This window comes from Siphateles boraxobius, unplaced genomic scaffold, assembly GCF_051911475.1.
Source record: "Siphateles boraxobius isolate OS27281-9 unplaced genomic scaffold, OSU_SipBor_1 18, whole genome shotgun sequence".
Classification (NCBI taxonomy): domain Eukaryota; kingdom Metazoa; phylum Chordata; class Actinopteri; order Cypriniformes; family Leuciscidae; genus Siphateles; species Siphateles boraxobius.
Window position 1 is genome coordinate 12278662 of NW_027508788.1, and position 23646 is coordinate 12302307.

The following is a 23646-nucleotide window of genomic DNA, read 5'->3' on the forward strand; positions in this document are numbered from 1 at the left end:
TACCAGTAAATAAATTAAATTAGTTAATTATTATCAAAGACAAAGTCACCATTTTGGTGTTCGCATCAAATTAAATTGACCAAAGTCATTTTATATACATAAATACATGTTAAATGCAATTAAGGTTATAATTAACCCCTTTATATTTTGAATAAAATTAATTTAAATTATAAATGGGTTAATTATAAAAACTAAAACTAAAGACATTACCTTTTACAAACAGTGAAGTTGAAACTTCAGCTCAGCCGCAGCACAATCTCTCTTACCGAGTGAAAACGCCCGTTATAATCAGAAAATCTGTCTATCAAACAATGAATCTCTTAATTTCGTAGTGTTTACACTTTCAAATTATTACGAAATGATATTGCATGCAGAGCTCACGCTGCACAAACCAAATATAGACCTTATTCACTGCAGCGCCATATTTGATTTATTACAGGAATGAAAGCGAGGTTGTGAGGGATAAACATTCATCTCTTCAATGTGTTGTACTGTTATTTCATGTGTTTTTCGACTGTTCTGCTGACGAAAAACTGCAACAAAAAAAAATTCTAAGTAATTTCAGTAGACAAAAAACTCCCAACAATATGAGTTATCTAGGAGCTTTATTCAGATTTTTACAGCAGATGCCTTTGAAGACACGGCTAGTCTTTCCCTAAACGCCTTGCTTTCATATCTGTCACTGCACATCTCTGGTCTATTGAGCGGATTCTGAATTTCTGACTAACTTATGGTGCCTTCAGGTCCTCCTGGGATGTTCGTACGTACGAGGTGGGAAGCCGAGTTTACGTGTTTGCTTTAATTACTAAAGCACTCGTGCTATAGATGCGCAGTGCCAGGAGCGATCGTGAGGTTTACAAAAGCACTCACAAAACTCTTGTTAGAATCACGGAAACTGACAACACTGCGGCATGAATCTCTTACATCGAATCTGCACTTTGTTGTTTATGAAGGGAGAATTCGCGAGTATCAAGTCAGAACTCAGTCAGAGAAAGCGGGCACTGAACAAAACTCTTCGGTTCAGCGGTGACTAATCTGAACGCCTCTGATTGGTCGTCACACCCATAAACTCAACGGAAAATTGTGCGATTGGTTACAATGGTCAACGCTGCAAAACTAAATCTGATGGAAATGGTGCAGTCGGATGGATCGAATGAAGATTAAGTATTATAGTTTGTTTAACTAATTGTATCACTTAAACATGTTCTATTATATAAATATTTTGAAACAAATTACCATGACTTTCCCAAAACTTCCAAACCCCCACGACGGAAGGTTGGTTCAAGTCACTTTGGTCGGAGTAAGATGGCGGTGTACTTTCTCTTAATTAATAACAAAAATATAGTAAGGTTCTTAAACTCTAGTTCTAGAAAATGAAAAACAAAGAAATGTGCATCAGGTGTTCTTTGTTTATGTTTTTAAATAATATATGAAGCAACTGCAAAGTTTATCGTTACATTACATTGTTATATTATAATGCCATCATATTCTGTGCAGTCAATTGGCTAAATAACTTTAAGTTTTGTGGTATTCAGTTTCTCACTGACACGCCCTCAACTCGTAAAGATCTGGGCTTAACGAAAATCCTAAATCGTATTTACAAGTTGAACGCACATGAACGCCACCACAATGTCGTAAATATGAGTGGGAAGCTCGGGATTTTCTTTAAGCCCCAATCTTTACGAGTGCGGGCGTGTCAGTGAGAAACATGGCAAGATGACTTGAACACCATTAGACGCCTCTGATTGGTAATTGCGTTCATATTCTCAGCAAACATGGCTGTGATTGGCTACAACACTCGACGCTGCAATAACAATTGTAATAGAAATATATGCGAACAAATACACACAGGTGTTATGTTTTTAAAAATTAAGTAGAATATATGTCAGTTTTCATCTTAATGTTCCTCATCAGTCATTAAAGAGAATGAAGAACAACACTACCTATTTGTTCCTCTGTATCTTCATCTTTTATTCGGCAGGGTTCTTCCTTAATCTCCATCTTTACAATAGTATGTCCGTAGTTTCTCCTGGAGTAATTCCTCCTGCTTGCTTCTTCTTCTCCTGTGGGAAGATGGGAATATTCCCAGCATTTAAACTCTCATGAACGGCTGTGTGAGCTTCACTGACTGAAGGAGTGAATTGTGGTCGTTGTTGCTCATTTAGCAGATGATCATCACACTTACAATCACTCGCAATTATTTAGGTGCAAATGTTTGTCAAATAGTCAATTCAATGACAAGTGGCAGTCTTTTTAAAAATTTTAATTAGTGCTGGGAAAAGATTAATCGCGATTAATCGCATCCAAAATAAAAGTTTGTGTTTACATAATATATGTGTGTGCACTGTGTATAATTATTTTGTATATATAAATACACACACATGCATGTATACATATAAGAAAAAAATTATATTTATATATAGAAAAATTATATTTGTATATAATATAAATTATAAATAAATATATACAGTATATACATGCAAGTATTTCTTAAATATATACATGCATGTGTTTGTATTTATATACAAAATAATTATACACAGTCCACACACATATATTATGTAAACACAAACTTTTATTTTGGATGCGATTAATCGCGATTAATCTTTTCCCAGCCCTACATTTAATCCATCCAGCTGACTTTTGTGTTGCTCTTACATAAGATAAACGAAGATGGCCCCCTTAAGAACAATGCGGATTTACTTTTAAATTATAACATATTTATATGCTAGTTTAGCATGAGCAGGATGATAATGCATCAGCCGATGTGTTATTATAGGAAATAAATATAAACATTTGCTCCTTTAGTTGTTCTAGGACAAAATGTAAATGCCCCTTTTATGCTATTTTTAAGGCTCCTACTTGTGTTTTGGAGTCTCTTACAAAAGGTTTACATGCATCAAAGGTCAAAAAACACTTTTATTTTCTCATTATATACATTGCACACTTTAACAGAATGCAAGAAAACGCCAACCTGTTTGTTCCTCTGTATCTTCATCTTTTATTCTGCAGGGTTCTTCCTTAATCTCCATCTTTACAATAGTATGTCAGTAGTTTCTCCTGGAGTAATTCCTCCTGCTTGCTTCTTCTTCTCCTGTGGGAAGATGGGAATATTCCCAGCATTTAACAGATGATCATCACACTTACACTCACTAAATTATATTATCAGTATAATATTCAGTTTAAAGTGTTTTTATCAAACAACTGTTTAGAAACAATTCGACTTATCTAGTTGATTTTTATGTTGCTCTTATCAGATATGATTTACATGCATTACAAACTCTGTTTACCATGATTCATTTGTTCATTAAATAAAATGACAACACAAATCATAATCTTCACAAATTGTAATGTGAAAAAAACAGTTACCGCGTTAGTAACGAGTTTACGTTTCTCGAGCGTAATGAACAACATCAGTCGGTTCATCTCGATTCATTTCTGAGTGATTCACTAAATTAACTGACTCGTTTACTCGTTTGGATTTAGATTTCACCTTATAAATAATAACATGAATGTACTCACAGTCTGAAAACAGCAGATTTAGAGCAGAATGAACGGCTGTGTTCCACTTCTCTTGTTTATGTTCCCTTCCCTCGCTCACTTCTCTTCTTCTCCTAGACTCGGATGTGTGTCATTGCTTCGGTTGCTCGAGCGCCTCTACTGGCGGAAACCATATTAAACTATCCAACGTTCATAGATTAAATGCGCTATTGGTTATCTTGGATATTATACAAACAATATATATCTCGCCACATGGTGTGTTTAGATGTTTAGATGTTTCCCTATTATTGATGTGCCTGGAGTTAAGAAATACGGGAACTTTCAAATTTACTCATTTTTTATTTGATCTATTCAACTATTTCAACTAACAATATTCAGTTATGTTGCATATTGGATTGTAGCCTATATTAAAAAAACAACAACATTTTAAATCCATTTTGACCTCACTAATGCATGTTACACATGCAGCGGAAATAAAACGTTCTTGTAATGCAATGAATTAAATGCAAATGCTAGAGCTTTTATTTGCTAATCAAAATGAGTGTCATTATCAGTGGACTCAATGGGTGATGTCAATGACGAAATGGTGTCTGATGTTATAACTAAACCTGTAACAAAGTTTATAGAGAAATTACAGTTTCATGTTTGGCATGTAAATGCAACACAAGAGTAAATAAGTCTGTGTTCATGTGTTCTATTATTATAATGATATACTGTAGCAGAGCAAGTGATCTGTTAATGTTTGTGTGTGCTCAAACTGCTTACATGTATGTGACCTGCTTTCCATATATAAAAATAGAAATATGCCAAATAAAAATGTCCCCGTTCCAGTCCAAGAGAATACAGAGTGATGTGTGTATTTTTCCTTTTGGAATTTTTTTTTTTTTTAATTTACCGGTTATCCTTCAAGAACATGATTGACATGGGATTGAAAAAATAGGGCCTTTAAAATGAAGAAAAGAGAAGTTTAATAAGAATGAGTATATAGATACTTTTAGAGTTACAGGCACACAAACTTTAGTAAAATACTATTTATGCCACTCAGACATGAATGTTCAATTGTGTTGATTGAAAAAAAAACAGACATATTTCTAGTTCCATCATTATTTGTTCTTCAGAAAATGTGCGGCCATTGAAAATGTGTACCAGTTTACTCATACAGCCACACTGAGATCACTATGTCTCTGGAAATTAATCATATTGGGCCTCAAAAATTAAGAAACCGAAAGAAAAGTTAATCTATGATGATATTAAGATGTTTTTAATATGAGTTACATGCCATTTTGACCCAAATGTGTTTATGTCTGAGAACCTTTTATAGATCTTTTATACACTTAACTGTAAAAACTGAAATGGCATAAGTACAATTATTTGGAGTGTTCCTTATTTTCCTTTCCAGAAGTTGGCAAACGTAGATTTAGAGCCGATTCTTCATTCATGAAACCTTGAAATGACTGAGAACGACAACAAATGCAGCCATCTAGAGTCAAATCTGTGGAATTGTAAATGTTCACTTTATAGAAACACTGATTTATCCTGATGATGAGACACAGAATCTGCTTCAAAAGAAGAGGGAGAATGAAAGTAATACAATAATTCAGCTCTACTTGTGCTTGTTGAAAATGATCACTTAGAGATCTTCAGCTTGATAATTTTTCTCATGAGTCTTTAGAATAGATAATTGGTTGAAACTCTTTCCACAGTGTGAGCACTTGTACGGTTTCTCTCCAGTATGAACTCTCTGGTGTGTTTTTAAGTTGCTGGATGTAGTGAAGGTCTTCCCTCAGTCAAAGCACACATGAGGTCTCACACCATGAACACGCTCATGCTCTTTTAAATGTTGCAGTCGTGAAAAACTCTTTCCACAAAAAGAACAAAAGTGAGGCTTCACAGCAGTATGAGTTTTAATGAGTGTTCTTAAGCTTGATCCAAAAACAGAACTTTTATCACATTGATCACAGCTGAATGATCTCAATCCAGAGTGAGAGAGACGATGATTTGTGAGATATTTTTTGGATGTGAAACTCTTTCCGCACTGAGTGCATGTGAAAAGTCTTTCTCCAGTGTGAATTCTCATGTGCACATTAAAGGGCTAGTTCACCCAAAAATGAAAATTAAGTCATCAATGACTCACCCTCATGTCGCTCCAAGCCCGTAAGACCTCCGTTCATCTTCAGAACACAGTTTAAGATATTTTAGATTTGGTGCGAGAGCTTTCTGTCCCTCCATTGAAAATGTATGAACGGTATACTGACCTTGTCCAGAAAGGAAATAAAGACATCATCAAGGTAGTCCATGTGACATCAGTGGGTTAGTTAGAATGTTTTGAAGCATCGGAAATAAATTTTGGTCCAAAAATAACATAAACTACGACTTTATTCAGCATTGTATTGTCTTCCGGTTCTGTTGGGGATCCGCGTTCACGAGTCTGCAGTGACGCTACTGACGTAAGACACTGCTGACGTGTATCTGGTGCGACCGTGTATTCGGGTTCAAATAAATATGGCTGGGCAAAAAAATGCAAGTCTTCCTCTGTGTGGAAATCCTTAGACATGTTTGTGAAGATTGTTTTGTTTCCAGCGTGCGTCTCCCTCAGACTGTAAACGAAGCTCGGGCGCACCAGACACACATCAGCAGTGTCTTACGTCAGCAGCGTCTCAGAACGCGGATCCCCAACAGAACCGGAAGACAATACAATGCTGAATAAAGTCGTAGTTTTGGTTTCCTTTCGAGAGGTCTCTCCTATTGCGTAAGTAGCTTACGCTATGGGAAAACTCCTTTTCTCGAGAATATTGAAGTCTTTATGTAAAACGCATTGCAGCTGCACAGCAGACAGCAATGAGCGAAGGAGCTCGGTCATTGGCTGTGCTGCGGCAACTTGCTTGAACCAATGACGGGGCGACTCTGAATGCGCGACCAATGAGCGCGCCTCGCGCCCGCGCGCGTCAGAGCCCGCCAAGATGGGCGTGGCCAAGAGCTATATATTGGACGCCCCGTCATGAGAGTTCTTTAGATTTAATCTCCTTCAGCGAACACCTTCTTCGCTGGATCCTCCGGATTATTGAAAGCCTTCGCCGCCGTGGAAAAGCATACCAGCGGGATTGCTACGAGGACGTCGGCATCTTCACCCGCCTTCAAACGCCATCCTACTGAGCCATCCGGCGCACTACACGCAAGTATTTTACATCTGTTCGCCCATTTGTAAACATTTGTAAAAGAGCAATTTTCCGAGGCGTTGTTTCAAATGCCTTCCTGCGCGTCGTGCAGAGACCTTCTTCCAGACGGGGATCGTCACATCATCTGCGCTCGCTGCCTGGGCCGGGACCACGCAGAAGCTGCTTTGACCAAGGGCGGATGCCCGGAATGTGACGACCTGGGTCTCTCCGCACTGCGGGCTCGCTTCGCCGCTTTCGCCGCCAGCGAGCCCATCGGCGCCACGCCTCTGTTTGAGCCGCGCGTTAAGAAAAAGCGCCGCTCACAGAGGCTTCCTGAACCTGAGCTCATTGACGTCATGCCGAGCCAGTCTCCGCGTGCTTCACCGCCGCTCTTGTCTTCCCCACCGCCGGTTCAGTTCACTCAGCCGGACCCACACCCCTCTAGGAGAGCGGTGGGCCTTGTGACTTTCGGCGCGTCTGAGGCCGACGGGGGAGTAGATGACACCTTGTCTATCGACGCCGCATCTGACGACTGGCTGGGCTCCGATTTCGACCCCGCCCTGTCGACGCTAACTAACACGAGTGGGGGCTCCACCATGGATACAGTGATTGTCCGCATCCTCTCGAAGGCCGTGGAGGACCTCGGGCTCGATTGGTCTTCTCCCGAAATACCAACCCGAAGCCGACTGGACGAGTGGTTTCTGCAGGGGTGCCAGCAGGCCCCTCGGCAAAGGCCTTCTTCTTTCTTCCCGGAAGTTCATGACGAACTCACCAAGTCATGGAAAGCCCCCCACTCTGCGCGTCTGAAGCCTTTTTTTTCTTCGGCGCTCTCCTCTGTGGACGGCGCGAAGGAAAGAGGCTACGAAGGAACGCCGCCCTTCGAGGAGGCTGTGGCCAATCATCTCTGCCCGCCCTCCACCACCAGATGGAAAGCCAAGGCTTCCCACCCCTCGAAGCCCTGCTGCACTACTTCGGCTCTCGCTGGTCGCGCCTACGCCGCCGCCGGCCAAGCTGTGTCAGCGCTTCACTCAATGGCGGTACTTCAAGTGTTCCAAGCCAAACTTCTCCGCTCCCTGGACGAGTCTGGCCCCGAACCCGAAGCCTTCAAGGACCGACGCAGCGCGACTGACATAGCCCTGCGAGCCACGAAGGCCACCGCCCAGTCTATTGGCCGCGCCATGGCTAATTTCATTCCTAGGATATCTAAGTCCACTAAAGGAGGGAGGGCGTTCTCACATTACCTCCTAAACCCTGGAATAGCCTTCCTGATACTGTTCGAGACTCAGACTCGCTGTCCCAGTTTAAAACTAGATTAAAGACGCATCTCTTTAACCAACCATTCACTTAATGCTTAACCTTTAATACTACTGCTGAATCAGTTCGAATGCATTAACATTATGAACATCTATATATTGTATATAGATATTGTATATATATATATTGCATCATATAATTATTTCCCATCTGCCTTTCTGGTGTTATCTCTGGACGAGAGTCCCGAGGTGAATAGCGTTCGTCAGCTCCAGTTTGTATCCAGCCTCTCACGGAGACTTCAGATGCCTGTGAAGAGACGACTCAACGCCTGTGAAGAGACGACTCAAAGCCGGTGATATGTTATGCCATAAATTAATACATGATTAACTGACTGTATTTTTCTATGTACATATCCGAAATGCACTTTCTGTAAAGCTGCTTTGAGACAATGTTTATTGTGAAAAGCGCTATACAAATAAATTTGAATTGAAATTGAATTGAATTGAATTGAATTTGACTGTTCTCGAGCGCCATTTGTGGCTGACTCTGACGGAGATGAAGGATCTCGTTTCTCGGCCCCGTTTCTCGACGCGCCTATCTCTGCCAGCGGGCTGTTTGGACCGGCGGTTAAAGGTTTCGCCGAACGCTTCACTGAGGCCCAGAACGCTTCACAAGCTATGCGCCATTTCCTGCCTAAACACTCCAGCTCATCGCAGAGCAGACAGAGGCCGCCACAGCTGCAGCGGGCTAGAGCAGCCCCCACCGCCTCTCAGCCCGCGCCTCAGACTGACGCTCGACGCCGCTCGCGCTCCCACAACCGTAAGCCGCCTCCTGAGCGACGGGGTCCTCGGCCCAAGATTGTGCTGAACCCTGAGCCTCGAAAGCCTTCATAGCCGCAGGAATGAGAAGAGAGAGTGCGTGTCTCGCAAAAGCCGGACCACTCTCTCTGCAATATCTCAAACATTACCCAGCCCCCTTACAGGCGGCTGGAAATGTCCATACAGCAGTCAATGGGCCAGTCACAGAGCTCGCTCACCTGCAAACAAACGCCATTTTTACGGCGACACACAGAAAACACAAAAAGAGTCTTTTTCTGCCTGTGTCACTAAGGGTTCACATGTCCACAAAGTGTGCATTCCCAGATACTGTCAAAACAGTGCCAAATTCATTCCCAGCTCAGGCTGCACGTCCCATGAATGTAGATCACGTGCCTACGGTCATGTACGCACCACCACACACAAGAACTGTTCACACAGTTATGAATTCATCCCCAGTAAAAGCGGGAAACATTATAAAAGTGACGCATGTGCCTACCACTGTCTATGCACCCCCACTTATAAACACTGTCCCTACAGTGTCAAACACAGCCCCAGCTCAGGCTGCGAGTTTTACAGACATAGCGCGCGCTGTTGAAATCACACCCGCGCCCATTCACTCAGCTGCTCAGCGCGCGCCCGCGCCTCTGAGCGCTACGAGCTCAGGCGATTCGCTGGCCGGGTCCCTACGTCACAGCGGCCCGCCCCTAGCCTGTATTCAGGCCATATCTGTACACGCAGCGGCATGGGAAAACATTCCAGATATGCCGAAATGGGTGTTGAATATAATAAAGCGCGGATACTTGCTTCAGTTCGCTCGCAGACCACCACGTTTTACGACTGTGGTCGAGACGAAAGTGAGAAAGAAGTGTTCGCATGTTCTACGCACCGAGGTGCGCAAATTAATAAAAAAGGGCGCTGTGGAAACTGTTCCCCCCTCTATGAGCGGGGCAGGTTTTTACAGCCGCTATTTTCTCGTCCCGAAAAAGGATGGCGGTCTCCGCCCCATCCTAGATCTCAGACACCTGAACAAAGCACTAATGATTCGCTCGTTCAGAATGTTAACAACCAAACATATCCTCGCGCAAGTATGCCCAGGAGATTGGTGTCTCTCAGTGGATCTGAAAGATGCTTACTTTCACATTCCAATAGCGCCTCATCACAGGCCTTTTCTGAGATTCGCTTTCGAGGGACAGTCTTACCAGTACACAGTACTTCCGTTCGGCCTGTCCCTGGCTCCCTGTACATTCACGAAATGTATGGATGCAGCACTTTCCCCCTTGAGACGAAGGGGAGTGCGAATACTGAATTATCTCGACGATTGGCTGGTCCTGGCACAATCAGAGAGTAAGTTAATAACACACAGATCTAGGATTATCAGCCATCTAGAATGCCTGGGTCTCAGGATCAATTTTGCAAAAAGTATACTATCTCCCAGCCAGAAGATTTCTTTCCTGGGAATAGTTCTAGACTCGATGCAGATGACAGCTCGTCTCTCATCAGAGTGCGCGCTCACCATCCGGTGCCTTGCAACATCATTCAGGGCGGGCGCGCGCGCCCCCGTCAAGCGGTTTCAGAGGATGCTAGGTCTCATGGCCTCAGCATCGGCCGTAATCCAGCTAGGGTTGTTGCATATGAATCCTCTCCAACGCTGGCTCAAGAGCCGCGTCCCGGCTCACGCGTGGCGTTCGGGCCACCTTTTAATCAGAGCGAACCACGGCTGTATAAAAGCCCTGACGCACTGGAAAGCCGCCGACTGGTACCAGTCAGGCGTGAGTCTGGGTGTGAACACAAGGAGAAAGATGATCACAACAGATGCCTCCAAAATAGGTTGGGGGGCCCTTTACGAGGGCAGGCCTGTCTCCGGCTTTTGGTCAAACCCGGAGAAGCGCCTACACATAAACTGCCTGGAGATGAAAGCGGTCGCTTTGCTTCTCAGAGCCCTGCTTCCACATCTAAAAAACGAACACGTCCTGGTCCGAACGGACAACATGACGGTAGTGTCGTACATAAATTGCCAGGGTGGACTCAGGTCGAGCTCCATGCATTCAATGGCCAGGAGACTCATCTTATGGTCCCAGCACAACTTGCGCTCGCTGAGAGCAGTGCATGTGCCAGGCGCGCTGAACCAAGGGGCAGACATGCTATCCAGAGACAAGATTCTCCCAGGAGAATGGGCTCTCAACCCGCTGACGATTCAGTGGTTATGGAAAATCTTTGGCGAGGCGGAGGTCGACTTCTTCGCCTCCAAGGAGAATGCACACTGCTCTCTTTTCTTCACGAAAAGCACGGACGCGCTCGCCCAGAGCTGGCCGAGCCGCCCCTTATATGCTTTTCCCCCGATTGCGATGCTGCCACAGGTCATCAGTCGGGTCAGAGAGGAGTAAAACGCAGTGCTCCTGATAGCCCCACTCTGGAAGAACCAAACATGGTTTCCAGAATTGATGCAAATGCAATCTGCACCACGGCCGAATCCACTGAGGCCAGACCTCCTCAGTCAGGCCAGCGGGATGATATTTCATCCCCGCCCCGATCTGTGGGCCCTTCATGCATGGCCCCTCAACGGGTTCCCAGGAACCTCACGAGTGGAGCGCTAAAAACCATCGCTGAGGCGCGGGTGCCCTCCACGAGACGCTTATATGCCCAAAAATGGAAAGTGTTCAGTGACTGGTGTAACGCCGCGGGCCTGAACCCTGAAACATGCACGATTACGAACGTACTCGCTTTTCTACAAGGGCTTCTGGAGGGGGGCCGCACCCCCTCGACGCTCAAAGTATATGTGGCGGCCATCACAGCGTCACACGACCCTGTGATGGAACGTCCATTGGGAAGAAACGACCTAATTATTCGTTTCCTAAGGGGCGCTAGGAGGATGAACCCTTCACACCCCCCCTCAGTGCCGATCTGGGACCTAGCTACTGTCCTAGACGCTGTTAAAGGGCCCCCGTTCGCCACTCTGAACCGTGGACCTTAAGCAGCTCTCGCTCAAAACTGCGGTCTTGCTGGCACTCGCCTCGGTCAAGAGAGTGGGCGACCTGCAGGCGCTTTCGACAAGCGCTGTCTGCTTGGAATTCGGACCTAACGACTGCAGGGTCGTCCTTAGGCCAAAACATGGGTATATTCCTAAAGTGCTCACCACTCCCTTCAGAGCACAGGTTATCTCCCTAACTGCGCTATCGTCACCAGCAGAGGAACACGACGCTAATCTACTCTGCCCCGTTAGGGCTCTCAGAGTGTATTTGGAGGGTTCTGCCCTATTCAGACAGACAGAACAACTGTTTGTATGCTTTGGCGGCCGTACGAAAGGTTCCGCCGTTTCAAAGCAGAGAATCTCTCACTGGATAGTTGAGGCTATAGCGCTGGCTTATGAAGCCAAGGGACTTCAATGCCCCTGGGGAGTCAAAGCACACTCCACCAGGAGTGTGGCTTCTTCCTGGGCATGGTCGAGCGGGATACCGATTGAGGATATTTGTGTGGCGGCAGGCTGGGCCTCACCATCCACATTTATCAGGTTTTACACCTACAGGTCCCGACATTGCATTCCAATGTACTATCAGCATGATGCTAGTAGAACTAAGAGTTTGTATCTAGATTATGTATGTGCTTGTGTCACACTGAGCGCCTTCTAGCCCCTCTATACTTTATCCCACATATAAAGCTCGCCTCTGCCGGCTAGTTGGATGATAACTTTGCTTTTCAGCTCAGGCACCTGCCTCTGGCTATCATAAGGCGAAGTTCAGCACGCACAGCATTTTGCATGGTGTTCCCATAGCGTAGGCTATTTACGCAATAGGAGAGACCTCTCGAAAGGGAACGACTCGGTTACTAACGTAACCTCGGTTCCCTGAGAGGAGGGAACAAGTTTTGCGTAAGCTGCCGTGCTTGTGCTTGGTTAGTTCGGTTCAGTCGTTTTAACCTAAAGAACTCTCATGACGGGGCGTCCAATATATAGCTCTTGGCCACGCCCATCTTGGCGGGCTCTGACGCGCGCGGGCGCGAGGCGCGCTCATTGGTCGCGCATTCAGAGTCGCCCCGTCATTGGTTCGAGCAAGTTGCCGCAGCACAGCCAATGACCGAGCTCCTTCGCTCATTGCTGTCTGCTGTGCAGCTGCAATGCGTTTTACATAAAGACTTCAATATTCTCGAGAAAAGGAGTTTTCCCATAGCGTAAGCTACTTACGCAATACTCGTTCCCTCCTCTCAGGGAACCGATGTTAAGTTAGTAACCGAGTCGTTATTTTTGGACCAAAATGTATTTCCGATGCTTCAAAACATTCTAACTAACCCACTGATGTCACATGGACTACTTTGATGATGTCTTTATTTTATTTCTGGACAAGGACATACCGTTCATACATTTTCAATGGAGGGACAGAAAGCTCTCGGACTAGATCTAAAATATCTTAAACTGTGTTCTGAAGATGAACGGCGGTCTTACGGGCTTGGAGCGACATGAGGGTGAGTCATTAATGACATCATTTTCATTTTTGGGTGAACTAACCCTTTAAGGCTTCTTTTCTCTTTGAAACTCTTTCCACACTCAGAACATGTGAAAGATCCTTTAACTCCAGTTCTTCCAGCTCGTTTCTATGTGAAATTCTTTTCAGTCTGTGAAATTATGTTTCCATCTTCGTTTGTGAAATGCTGTTTGTCTTCATTCACTTCCATCAGGTCTAAAATCAACATTAAAATCCCATGGTTCAATTGAAGACAGACAAATTAGAAACAAAATCAGGAAGCCCAAAATGAGCAAAATCCCTACAGAGTCTAGTAGTTTTAGATGTTATTGTTATATATCAATTTCTTATCTTAATGTTCCTCATCAGTCATTAAAGAGAATGAAGGAAAACACCAACCTATTTGTTCCTCTGTATCTTCATCTTTTATTCGGCAGGGTTCTTCCTTAATCTCCATCTTTACAATAGTATGTCAGTAGTTTCTCCTGGAGTAATTCCTCCTGCTTGCTTCTTCTTCTCCTGTGGGAAGATGGGAATATTCCCAGCATTTAAACTCTCATGAACGGCTGTGGGAGCTTCACTGACTGAAGGAGTGAATTGTGGTCATGATCGTTGTTGCTCATTTAGCAGATGATCATCACACTTACAATCACTCGCAATTATCCAAGTGTAAATGTTTTGCTAGAACGGTCTTTTAGAAACAATTCCATGAATTGAAAAAATAGAAGAAAAATAGTTTAAATAGAAAACTAATAATAACATAACTGTACACATTTAAATCCATAACCATACATGCATATCAATGACAGAAATAAGCTCAATAGAACATCAATCTTGACATTTAATCAAAACTAGTTTGCACATAGTTTATAATATAACATATTTTAGTTTAATACAAAGTTTAAAATAACAATATTAACTGCCGTTGATATGGTTATAAATTGAATGTATGAAATAATAATACAATGTTAGGTTAATTGTTCCTAGAATGTTATACCTGCGACTTTCTGGCCACAGACTCAAAATAATGACAAACAAATAATGAATTTATCTTTTCAAAAGTGGTTATTGTCAGAAATTTACTCTATATTTCCAGCACTGTTAAACTATCAATTTTTCGATTCAGTTCAGAGAAAAGCTGAAAGAATATTGATGAGGGTTTCTTGCTGTAATCGGACATTGATTATACGTGAGAGTAAAACATGTGTAATAAACATGCTTCCAAAAAACAAGATATGGAGCCGTCTTCAAGGAATCTTTACTGTTTATTTGTGGTTATGTTGTAACCCCAGTGCAGCGCTTCCGGGTTCTCTGTCAGAATCCTGACGCTTTTGTAGGTGGTGGATTCTGGAATCTGGATTCTGGAATCTGGATTCTGGAATCTGGAATCAGGATTCTGGAATCTGGATTCTGGATTCTGGATTCTGGATTCTGGATTTTGGAATCTGGATTCTGGATTCTGGATTCTGGATTCTGGATTCTGGAAATCTGGAATCTGGAATCTGGAAATCTGGAATCTGGAATCTGGATTTTGCCCTAGCCTAGTTTGAGGGACCATTTCTTTGTGAAAGCTTTGCTTTACTGCGTTAGACTAAAGTGTCATTTCCTTGAGAACTGTGTTATATTAAAGTGTCCTCTCCTTTAGAGAAAGAACGTATTATCTTGATGTTTTGAGAACACTCCTGGCCAAATCCAACCTTGAAGAAGCTGTGTGTCGGTGTTTGTGTTAGTCTTTATGGTTACAGGTTAAGGAACAAGTGGCATTATTGAGATTGACTGACTTGTTTTCTTCGATATGTTTGCACCCAGCAACACCAAATCTGCGATCTGGAAGGTTACAACGTGCCCAACTTCAGGGTCTGAGTGTCAAACGCATAATCACTGGAGATTAGCTTCAGTCTATCTGTATATGTGTGGAAAATTACTATGTTTATCTATTTCTTAGCCAATCAGAATCATTCAACCTGAAGCAAGGACATAGCTTAGACCTTGGTGAAGGGTATAATTGCTGTATCTTTTTAACTGTAAGCTGGGCGGCCTACAGACTCCTTTTGAGTCTTGAAGCTGACTTCTGCTGATGAAACTGCAAACTATCTTCAGTAAAACCTTTCTTTAATTTATTATAATTCTGACACTTGTCTTAAATTGACTGCACTTCTAACTCCTGGTCTTAATTAATCATATCTGGTCCTTGGGTCTTTAACTGTAAATCCCCTTTCAATGTGATGCTGACGCAGGAGACAGCAAATACCGAACCGCCTTTCTGACGTAGAACCCGGAAGCGCTGCAGTGTGTTTGCTACATCAACAGTGTATAGGAGACTGACACAGAAGAGATGAAAAAGGTGTTCTCGTTGCTTCATAAGATTAAGTTTGAACCACTGGAGTCACATGGACTAGTTTAACCATGTCTGTCATGTGTCGATGCTTTTAAATGAAAGAGGAACCGTGTCGTCTTGCTGGGAATGAACTGTTTTATTAACTGACCTTTATTGCTACAGCTAAGCTACTTGAGCATAACACAGTCACATGTCTTTATTTGCGCTCCCCAAGGCGCACCCCACTGACGTCACTGTTGCACGACTCCCACAACCTGTAGTTATATATCACAACAGTGTCTTTACTACCTTTCTGGACCTTGAAAGTGGTCGTTGCGTTGCTCTCTATGGAGGGGTCAGAATGCTCTCAAATTTTATCAAAAATATCTTCATTTGTGTTCCGAAGATAAAAAAAGCTCCTACGGGTTTGAAACGACATGAGGGTGAGTAATTAATGACATAATTTTCATTTTGGGGCGCACTAACCCTTAAACAACCTCGATTAAATCTGACTTAACACCTTCCGAACATTCAATCCTCCCTAAAAGCCCAAACTTAACGTCCATTAACTGTCGTAAAATACTGCAGGACATACTCAATAATAAAAATAGTTATTAAAACTGTATTAAGAAGCGAAATTCATACTGTTCCTCAAACGTGGCTTTCTGTGGACGCGCTCCGAGATGGAGTGGAATATAGAGAAGAAAAGGGAACTTTGGGTTTGTGCCTAAACACTTAAAAAACACACAGAAATATGCCAAAATGCCCAACACTTCAACACTGTTGGTTATGTCTTAAGTGAACATAAATAGTTGGAAAATAAGTTGCATGTGTAACAGTATATTGAATCCGTGCTTTCGGTCTTAAAGTGACATCAGCCTAATATTCCTGCTGCCGTCTGTGTCGTTAAAGGGATGTTTACCCAAAAATGAAAATTCAGACATTATTTACTCACGCTCAAGTTGTTTGAAACCTGTATTAATTTCTTTGTTCTGCTAAACACTAAAGAATATATTTTGAAGAATGTCAGTAATCAAACAGTTGATGTACCCCATTGACAATGGAAGTTAATGGGGTCCATCAACTGTTTGATTTTCAGTTTTAAGTGAACTATTCCTTTAAATAAGTTTTGTTTATTAAGAGGCAAAAGTTACATAGTGTATACCTTTAACTGATTTAATTCACTGTGTTTATCAGAACGTGATTTTATTTTTATTGGGAGAAATCTAAATCAGACAACTTGAATTGAGCTGCTCAGACCGAACTGGAGTTTTTAAGGTAAATCTTCATATCTCTTAAAAACTCTCACATGTTTTATTAATTAAACTTTTACCATATAAGTGTAAAATGAATTAAAAAATCAATGACTCCAGAAGGTAAATACAATTATAATTCAATTCAATTACAAGTTTGAATATTTATCCCAAATCAAATATATTTGGAGAGATAAATAGTGTTTGTAAAATCTCAAACAAGATAAAAGATCTTATATTGGTTATTTTGTATGAAGGTTATTTAATATGGATTGCTTTCCGCCAGTGGAGGCGCTAGATCAACCGAAGCAATGACACACATCCGAGTCTAGGAGAAGAAGAGAAGTGAGCGAGAGAAGGGAACATAAACATGAGAAGTGGAACACAGCCGTTCATTCCGCTCTAAATCTGCTGTTTTCAGACTGTGAGTACATTCATTTTATCATTTATTAGGCGAAATCTAAATCGAAACGACTAAACGAGTCAGTTCATTTAGTGATTCACTCAGAAATGAGTCGAAATGAACCGACTGATGTTGTTCATACGCTCGTGAAACGTAACGTTAAACTCGTTACTGACTGTTTTTTTAACATTACATTTTGTACAGATTGAGTCTTCATTTTATTTAATGCAACCTGGTGAACAGTTTTTAATGCATGTAAATCTTCTCTAATGTAAGAGCAACATAAAAATCAGCCAGAGGAGTTGCGAGTGATTGTAAGTGTGATGATCATCTGCTAAATGAGCAACAACGACCACAATTCACTCCTTCAGTCAGTGAAGCTCCCACAGCCGATCATGAGAGTTTAAATGCTGGGAATATTCCCATCTTCCCACAGGAGAAGAAGAAGCAAGCAGGAGGAATTACTCCAGGAGACACTACGGACATACTATTGTAAAGATGGAGATTAAGGAAGAACCCTGCAGAATAAAAGATGAAGATACAGAGGAACAAATAGGTTGGTGTTTTCCTTCATTCTCTATAAAGTGTCATGAAACTTCCCTGTTTTAGCTTGGTCGTTCACATCTCCGAGTTAAAAAAAGTCTATAAAAAATGGGCGTGTAAACTGTGGAAAAATGGGAGTGTAGAGGGTGGGAAGAAACACAGACCTGCTAATTATATTCTAAATCCCATTTAATTTCCTAGCGTTTCGGAGAGAAATGGGTCGTGGGTCTTTCATGCAGAGACTCTCCTCATGTGTTTGCAATTTGAATATAATGATGCATTTAAAAGTTAATTGCTAAACATATCTTTACAAAATTTCACAATGCTGCTGCAGAAGCAATGTAATGTAGACAACATTGAATAAATACATTTTCGTCAGGTTAGATACTGATAATTAATCACTCAAACCCCGTTATCTAAACCTCTCTACATAACTGCCAGACTCGCGCGTCCTCCATGTCTGTATTTTTTTTTAACACTTTTAACTCATGTTTGTAGTCCTAAGCTAACTCGCGATGGGTTGTGGGCAATATTAGCTGTTTTTTGGGTGCCCTAAGCACAAATGCTTGGAGGTGCCCCCCCCCCAACCACACACCAAGGAATAACAACCATTCAGAATTTCTTAGTTAGGTTCTCTTTACTTCCAAAATAACTGCTGCAAATAAATAATTTTACATTAACAATGGCACCAAATAAACTTTTATTTTGGATGCGATTAATCTTTTCCCAGCCCTAATAATTTGACAATTCTGTGAATATGAAAATATACAAACACTGAGATTGTGGTTTTTTTTTTTCTAATTGCAGTTTCACCAACAGATGTCGCCCTTGGGCCTTGGCCTATGAACCTCTTGAAAATGACCGCATTAACCACATAGAACAACAACGAAAAAACGTATCTAAGCGGTCTTACTTTTCTTCTCAAACAAACTAACTGCATCTTAAACAGCCCAAGTTTCAAAATTTCCCAGGGGAGAAACCCTCGGACCCCCGTTAAAATAAAAGATTAAACATGCAGGGCTAAAAAAGCCTGCCCCGGATCATTTGCACATACTAGCGACGCCCCCCCTGGACATGCATACACGACGCAAGGGCGCCCGTGCTACAAAAATAAAATTTTTATTTAAGACATTGTCTTACCTGCAAGCGACGCGCGAGTATCATCCCGCTGTCTCTTCTTTTTCCTTTTTTCCGCCGCCGACTCTTGGTGCCTTTTCGAGGGCATGTCTGAGGTCGGTGTCTGCCACATTTAACATTGATTGAGGCATAATCGAACAGACCACTGGGAGGTGGGGAAAGGGGGGCACCAGAGGGAGACTAGCACAGGAGATTCACCTTTTTCTCGACTAATTTGGTCTAGGCCTATATTACTTTTGTATTGCTTTTGTATATTAACATGCTTTAGACATATTTTATTTGTTATTTATACTAGTAACCTATTGTGATGACTTTTCACGACCCCGATTTTTTGGTGCCCCCTCAAGCACTTGGTGCCCTACGCGCAGTGAGTGATGTGCGTGTGCGGAGCGCCGGCCCTGCGTTAGAGTGTGCATCGATCTGCACTTCAGATTCTGACCAGAAATAGTAGACCATCCGGGTATCTTTGGAACACTCATTTCAACATACTACGTTTTGGGATGTACTTTGCCTGCGTTCTATTATTGTAAACAAACCGACTCGGCCCTCGGATATGACGACACTCCCACACTTCAACCGTTCTGGTATGTTTTGCACGTCGGAGTCGGAGAAAAAACATGGACGTCACCCAGAAAGCTGTTGCTATGGTAGCACTGGCGAGTACCAGGCGCTTACAATATTGCACTCACAACAAAACCGATTCCCATACCCAAAGGCAGTGATACGGACACAGTAAGGTATTGCAGTAATACGAGCGATTAAAATCGTCATTTAAACAACCAAAGCGGTCCAAAAACAATGAAAACAATTCATCAAGTCACACAGGGCACAGCCATCTTGGATTCCGTATTGGAATTCTTGCTCGGTGTCCTCACGGTTGTCCGACTTCCGAGCTGGGAAATCTGAGGAAAAGGGGCGTGTTGGTGCGTGTTGCTAGGCAACGTATGTGTTCCTAGCCGGAACTCCGACACGGATAAATAATAGAACGCACCATAATTCTATTCTTCGAATACTAATTAGGACGGATAGTATGCGAATTGGGACGCACCATTAGTAACACATACAGCTATGCATCACCGCAGTGCAACAGTGAAAAGCGACCCCACTCAAACAGTGTTGCGCAACGTTCTGATCGTTGTTAAAGCGACATACACCGGTATTGCGGTATATAAAAAATTCATACCATAACAAAAATAAAAACGATATGCTTTTTTAGAAAACTCGATGATTATCTAATCAAAATAACACATTACATATTGCAGTGATGATAAAAAACAGGAAATGAAATCGAATGCGTTCCTGATTTGTTTATAAGTTTCTGTCAGCTACATGAACATATCAATTTCCTTTCTCACGTCAATTGCTTTAAAAATGCTTAAATGAATATTAATGCATAAAAGTGACCAGCTGTACTCATACCGTATTCTATGCCGGTGTTTTAAATGCGCATCTGAAGTGTCAGCACTCTCCGTGCAGCACGCAGCCTCACGTGCCAAAACAAACTCCACAAGGCATCAGTGATAGTTTTTATTTTGCCTCTAGAGGACGCTCTCTTAATGATGTTTTATTAACAAATTTCGGGAGGAGCACGTTCAGATAATTAAACCTAATTAAACACATGTGGAGCACACTCAGATGATCAAACCTAATTAGACACGAGTGGAGCAAGCTCTGTTAATCAACCCAATCAACGAGTTGAGAAGTGTGTATGTACAGCAAACTTACCTCCATTCAGTGACAGTTTAACAGCAAACATTTTGGTGCCCCCCCACGCTCATAACTTTTGACAAAAAAATAACGCTATATACTAGGCTACACATGGAATTGCGCGAAAATATAACGATATTCGAAAAAGCTATTTTATGATCCCAACCCAACTTTGGGAATAGATTAACGGCGATATTTTTTTTATCGCCCGATAAGAGTCTCCCGTTAACGCAGCACGTTAACACCGATAACGGCCCACCACTAATTTTATTTTTTTATATTTTATTTTATTTTTTTATGTTTTATTTATTCATTTTTACAGAAGTTGTAGCATATTCATTTTGTAAAGCTACAAAACTTGTTTGACTCAATGTTTTATAAGTTTGCGTTTAACACCATGTGTTTATTAAGGTCTGAAATAAAAAAAGATAATAACTTAAATAATCCCAGCACTTTCTGGGATGTAGTATGCTTGCTTATCATAGGAAGTAATAAGAAATGACCCTTACATTAAGGTAGTAGCCTAGTGAGAACAGGGTGTTGGGGAATCACTTTTTTTTTTTTTCATCAAACAGTTTTTGCAAGTTCCCGCAGTTTTTGCAAGTTCCCTTAGTTTTTGCAAGTTCCCGCAATTTCATCGCATAAAATTGGATAAATATCCTGCATATTCCATCGCATTTTTTAAGAAAACGTTCCGCATAATCAAGGATTTTTGCCCGCAACAATCACAAAAAAACTCTGCATTTTTCTGGAAGGACTGACTAGCGCAGAGCATGCTTTTTCTCCTCAATTAATTTTAAACGCATGCTCTGATCTCCACCAGTGGACACGCACTGTAAGTGATTTAAAAGCTAGGTGGAAAAAAACTCAGTTGCCGTCTCCAACTCAAAATTTCTTCACCGTCGCACCCCTAGTTACATGTGGTTTGGCATTAGAATGGACTTATGCCAAAGCACTGTCTTTGGTGTCTTACATTACAGACACTAGTGTTTATTGCTCTGTTATTGCACATCTGCATTCCTCATGCTTCCTTCACCAGGACTATGGCATGTTCACACAGGTGATCAGAGTAGATTTCTACATGGGCCCAAAAATTTGTACCCGGACCTGAATAGACCCGTAAAGTTGCTACACAGAACCGACCCGGATCGGTCTATTATTTGAAAGCTAGACCCGAAATCGGCTATTATCTTTTACAGCCATAGTCCTAAGTTATTGAAACTGTGACATTAATTTTCTTCTGCCTGTCTACTGTTAGGGCCTGGTTTCACCTCCGCTCTGGGCGGCCTCCTTGGCTGTGGATGAGTAACCCAAAACATAAACAGGAAGAGAACAACCAGTAAATAGTAACGACGACAGACAACTGAACAGCACTAAACACTGGGCTTAAATTCACAGCAAACAACAGAGGGTAAATTAACTAGACACACCTGAACAGAACTAACTCAATCAGTAACGTGGATACAAACAGGCAGGGGACGGAGGAAGACTGAACTAATTAATAGACTGACAGCAAAACACTTAAACAGAAATACAAACATGAATCAAAACACTCAACATGTGACCGCACCCTCCCCCTCCAGGGAGAGAAGGCAGCACTGGGAAGGCTGTGAATGGGTAAACACAACATAAATGTTAGAGCCATTATGGACAGAGTACAATGCTCTCTGGGTTGGGCTCTGGAATGTCCCTTACTGGAACAGACTCAGGAATTTCTCTCACTGTAAACATTGTGACCAATGCTGTAATCCTTAGAGCTGGAATTTTCCTCACTGCTGCTAGATCCCTTTTAATGGGTCTGTTGTTCTGTCATGGGCTGGTTATTGTGTCACATTTCTGCCACAATACCATAGTGCAGTTAGTGTTACTACAGTAATCATGGTAAATGATGGAGATTTGTAGACTGAAAAGTCTTCTGACTGTGTCGTTGCACACAGTGTTTCTCCTGTTTGTCAGCGCTGTTTCATCTGGCTTTAAACTAGTTGAAATCACTTAGGCAAGGCAAGGAGTTTGCCTTGCTTAGACATTTGTGTTCATCGCTGAATTCAAGCGCTTCTCTCTGGATTTCACAGCGCTGTTTAGTGGTTGCATGACAGAGACTGTTTAGCGAGTAAATGCATCTGCGGTAGTAAGCTCACGCTGCGCTGCCTTTTGAACTTTGAGCCAAGTGTATAATTTATCAAACTCTTGATAGTGTTTTATTGAGAAATTATATTGCAATAATTATTGCTATCGTTATATCGCCTATCCCTAGTCCTAAGTTATTGGACCTGTGAAATTATTTTCTTCCACCTGTAAACTCTTAGGCTTGGTTTCACAGATGGGGTTTAGATTAATCCAGGATTAGGCCTTAGTTCTATTAGGACATTTAAGTAGCTTTTATAAATGTGCCTTTAAAAACATTATTGATGTGCATCTTGAGACAACACAATGTAAGTGACATATATTTTAAGATCTGTCCGTGCAAGTTGCTTTCAATTAAAACAGCTCAAACATGTATTTTAGTCTGAGTCTAAACTGTGACTTGACTTTCACTTGTCTGTGAAACCGGGGGTTTGTGTCTTAAGGACTGTTCCACATGTTCATGTGCAATAATTTGTTAGTGGTTAATTGAACAAGCATGAAAAACATTGTTTAAACACATTGTCTAGTAAATATCTGTAAAGCTTCCTTTGATTTTACAAAATTATCTTTAAAATACAGTATCCTGAGTTTAGTGTACTCACAATAGGCACGGTTGTCTTGTACCCTGTCCTGGTGTAATTGTCCCAAACTCCCCCGCTGGTCTGCTCTCACATTGCACTTTATGTTCTGGGCCGGAGCACGCTTGCGTCATTTATGATGAAACTGTTTTTGTTTTGAAGAAAATCACTTTTTACTTTTTTACTAGTAGATTCATAATTTATGCCACAGCGATTTTTACTTGATTGTGCTGCACGTATTAGAAGATTATTACGAAGCCAGCCCAATCAAACCGTGCCGTAGCCCACCTCTTCAAGCCGAACACGGAACGAAAACGATCACACTAGTCAAACAAACCAGATTTGGGGCCAAACGTGCTCGGGCATGGTTCAGATCGCCTAGTGTGAGTACACAGACTCAGT

At 42.0% G+C, this 23646-nt stretch overlaps 3 protein-coding genes across 6 annotated transcripts in view; 2 read left to right on the forward strand and 1 right to left on the reverse strand.

Moving 5' to 3' along the window:
* LOC143741188 (uncharacterized) overlaps positions 1–23646 on the forward strand; it is a 297332-nt gene that overhangs the window by 272355 nt on the left and 1331 nt on the right. The gene's annotated exons all lie outside the window — the stretch shown is intronic.
* LOC143741177 (uncharacterized) overlaps positions 1–23646 on the forward strand; it is a 249195-nt gene that overhangs the window by 224218 nt on the left and 1331 nt on the right. Inside the window, exon 1 of one of the 3 annotated variants that reach the window (XM_077233608.1) lies at positions 17587–17711. The exons of 1 other annotated variant lie outside the window; for it this stretch is intronic. In XM_077233608.1, the coding sequence (XP_077089723.1) occupies positions 17654–17711 (58 nt within the window). In that variant the 5' untranslated portion in view covers positions 17587–17653. Of the gene's footprint in view, positions 1–17586; positions 17712–23471; positions 23628–23646 lie in introns of those variants that run through there. One more of the 3 variants, XM_077233609.1, reaches the window with a different exon arrangement.
* The window catches only part of LOC143741160 (uncharacterized), an 89285-nt gene that overhangs the window by 3855 nt on the left and 61784 nt on the right, over positions 1–23646 (reverse strand). The window contains exon 1 of one of the 2 annotated variants that reach the window (XM_077233567.1): positions 211–1912. The exons of the other annotated variant lie outside the window; for it this stretch is intronic. The gene's annotated coding sequence lies outside the window, so the exon portion shown is untranslated. Of the gene's footprint in view, positions 1–210; positions 1913–23646 lie in introns of those variants that run through there. 2 annotated transcript variants of the gene reach the window in all.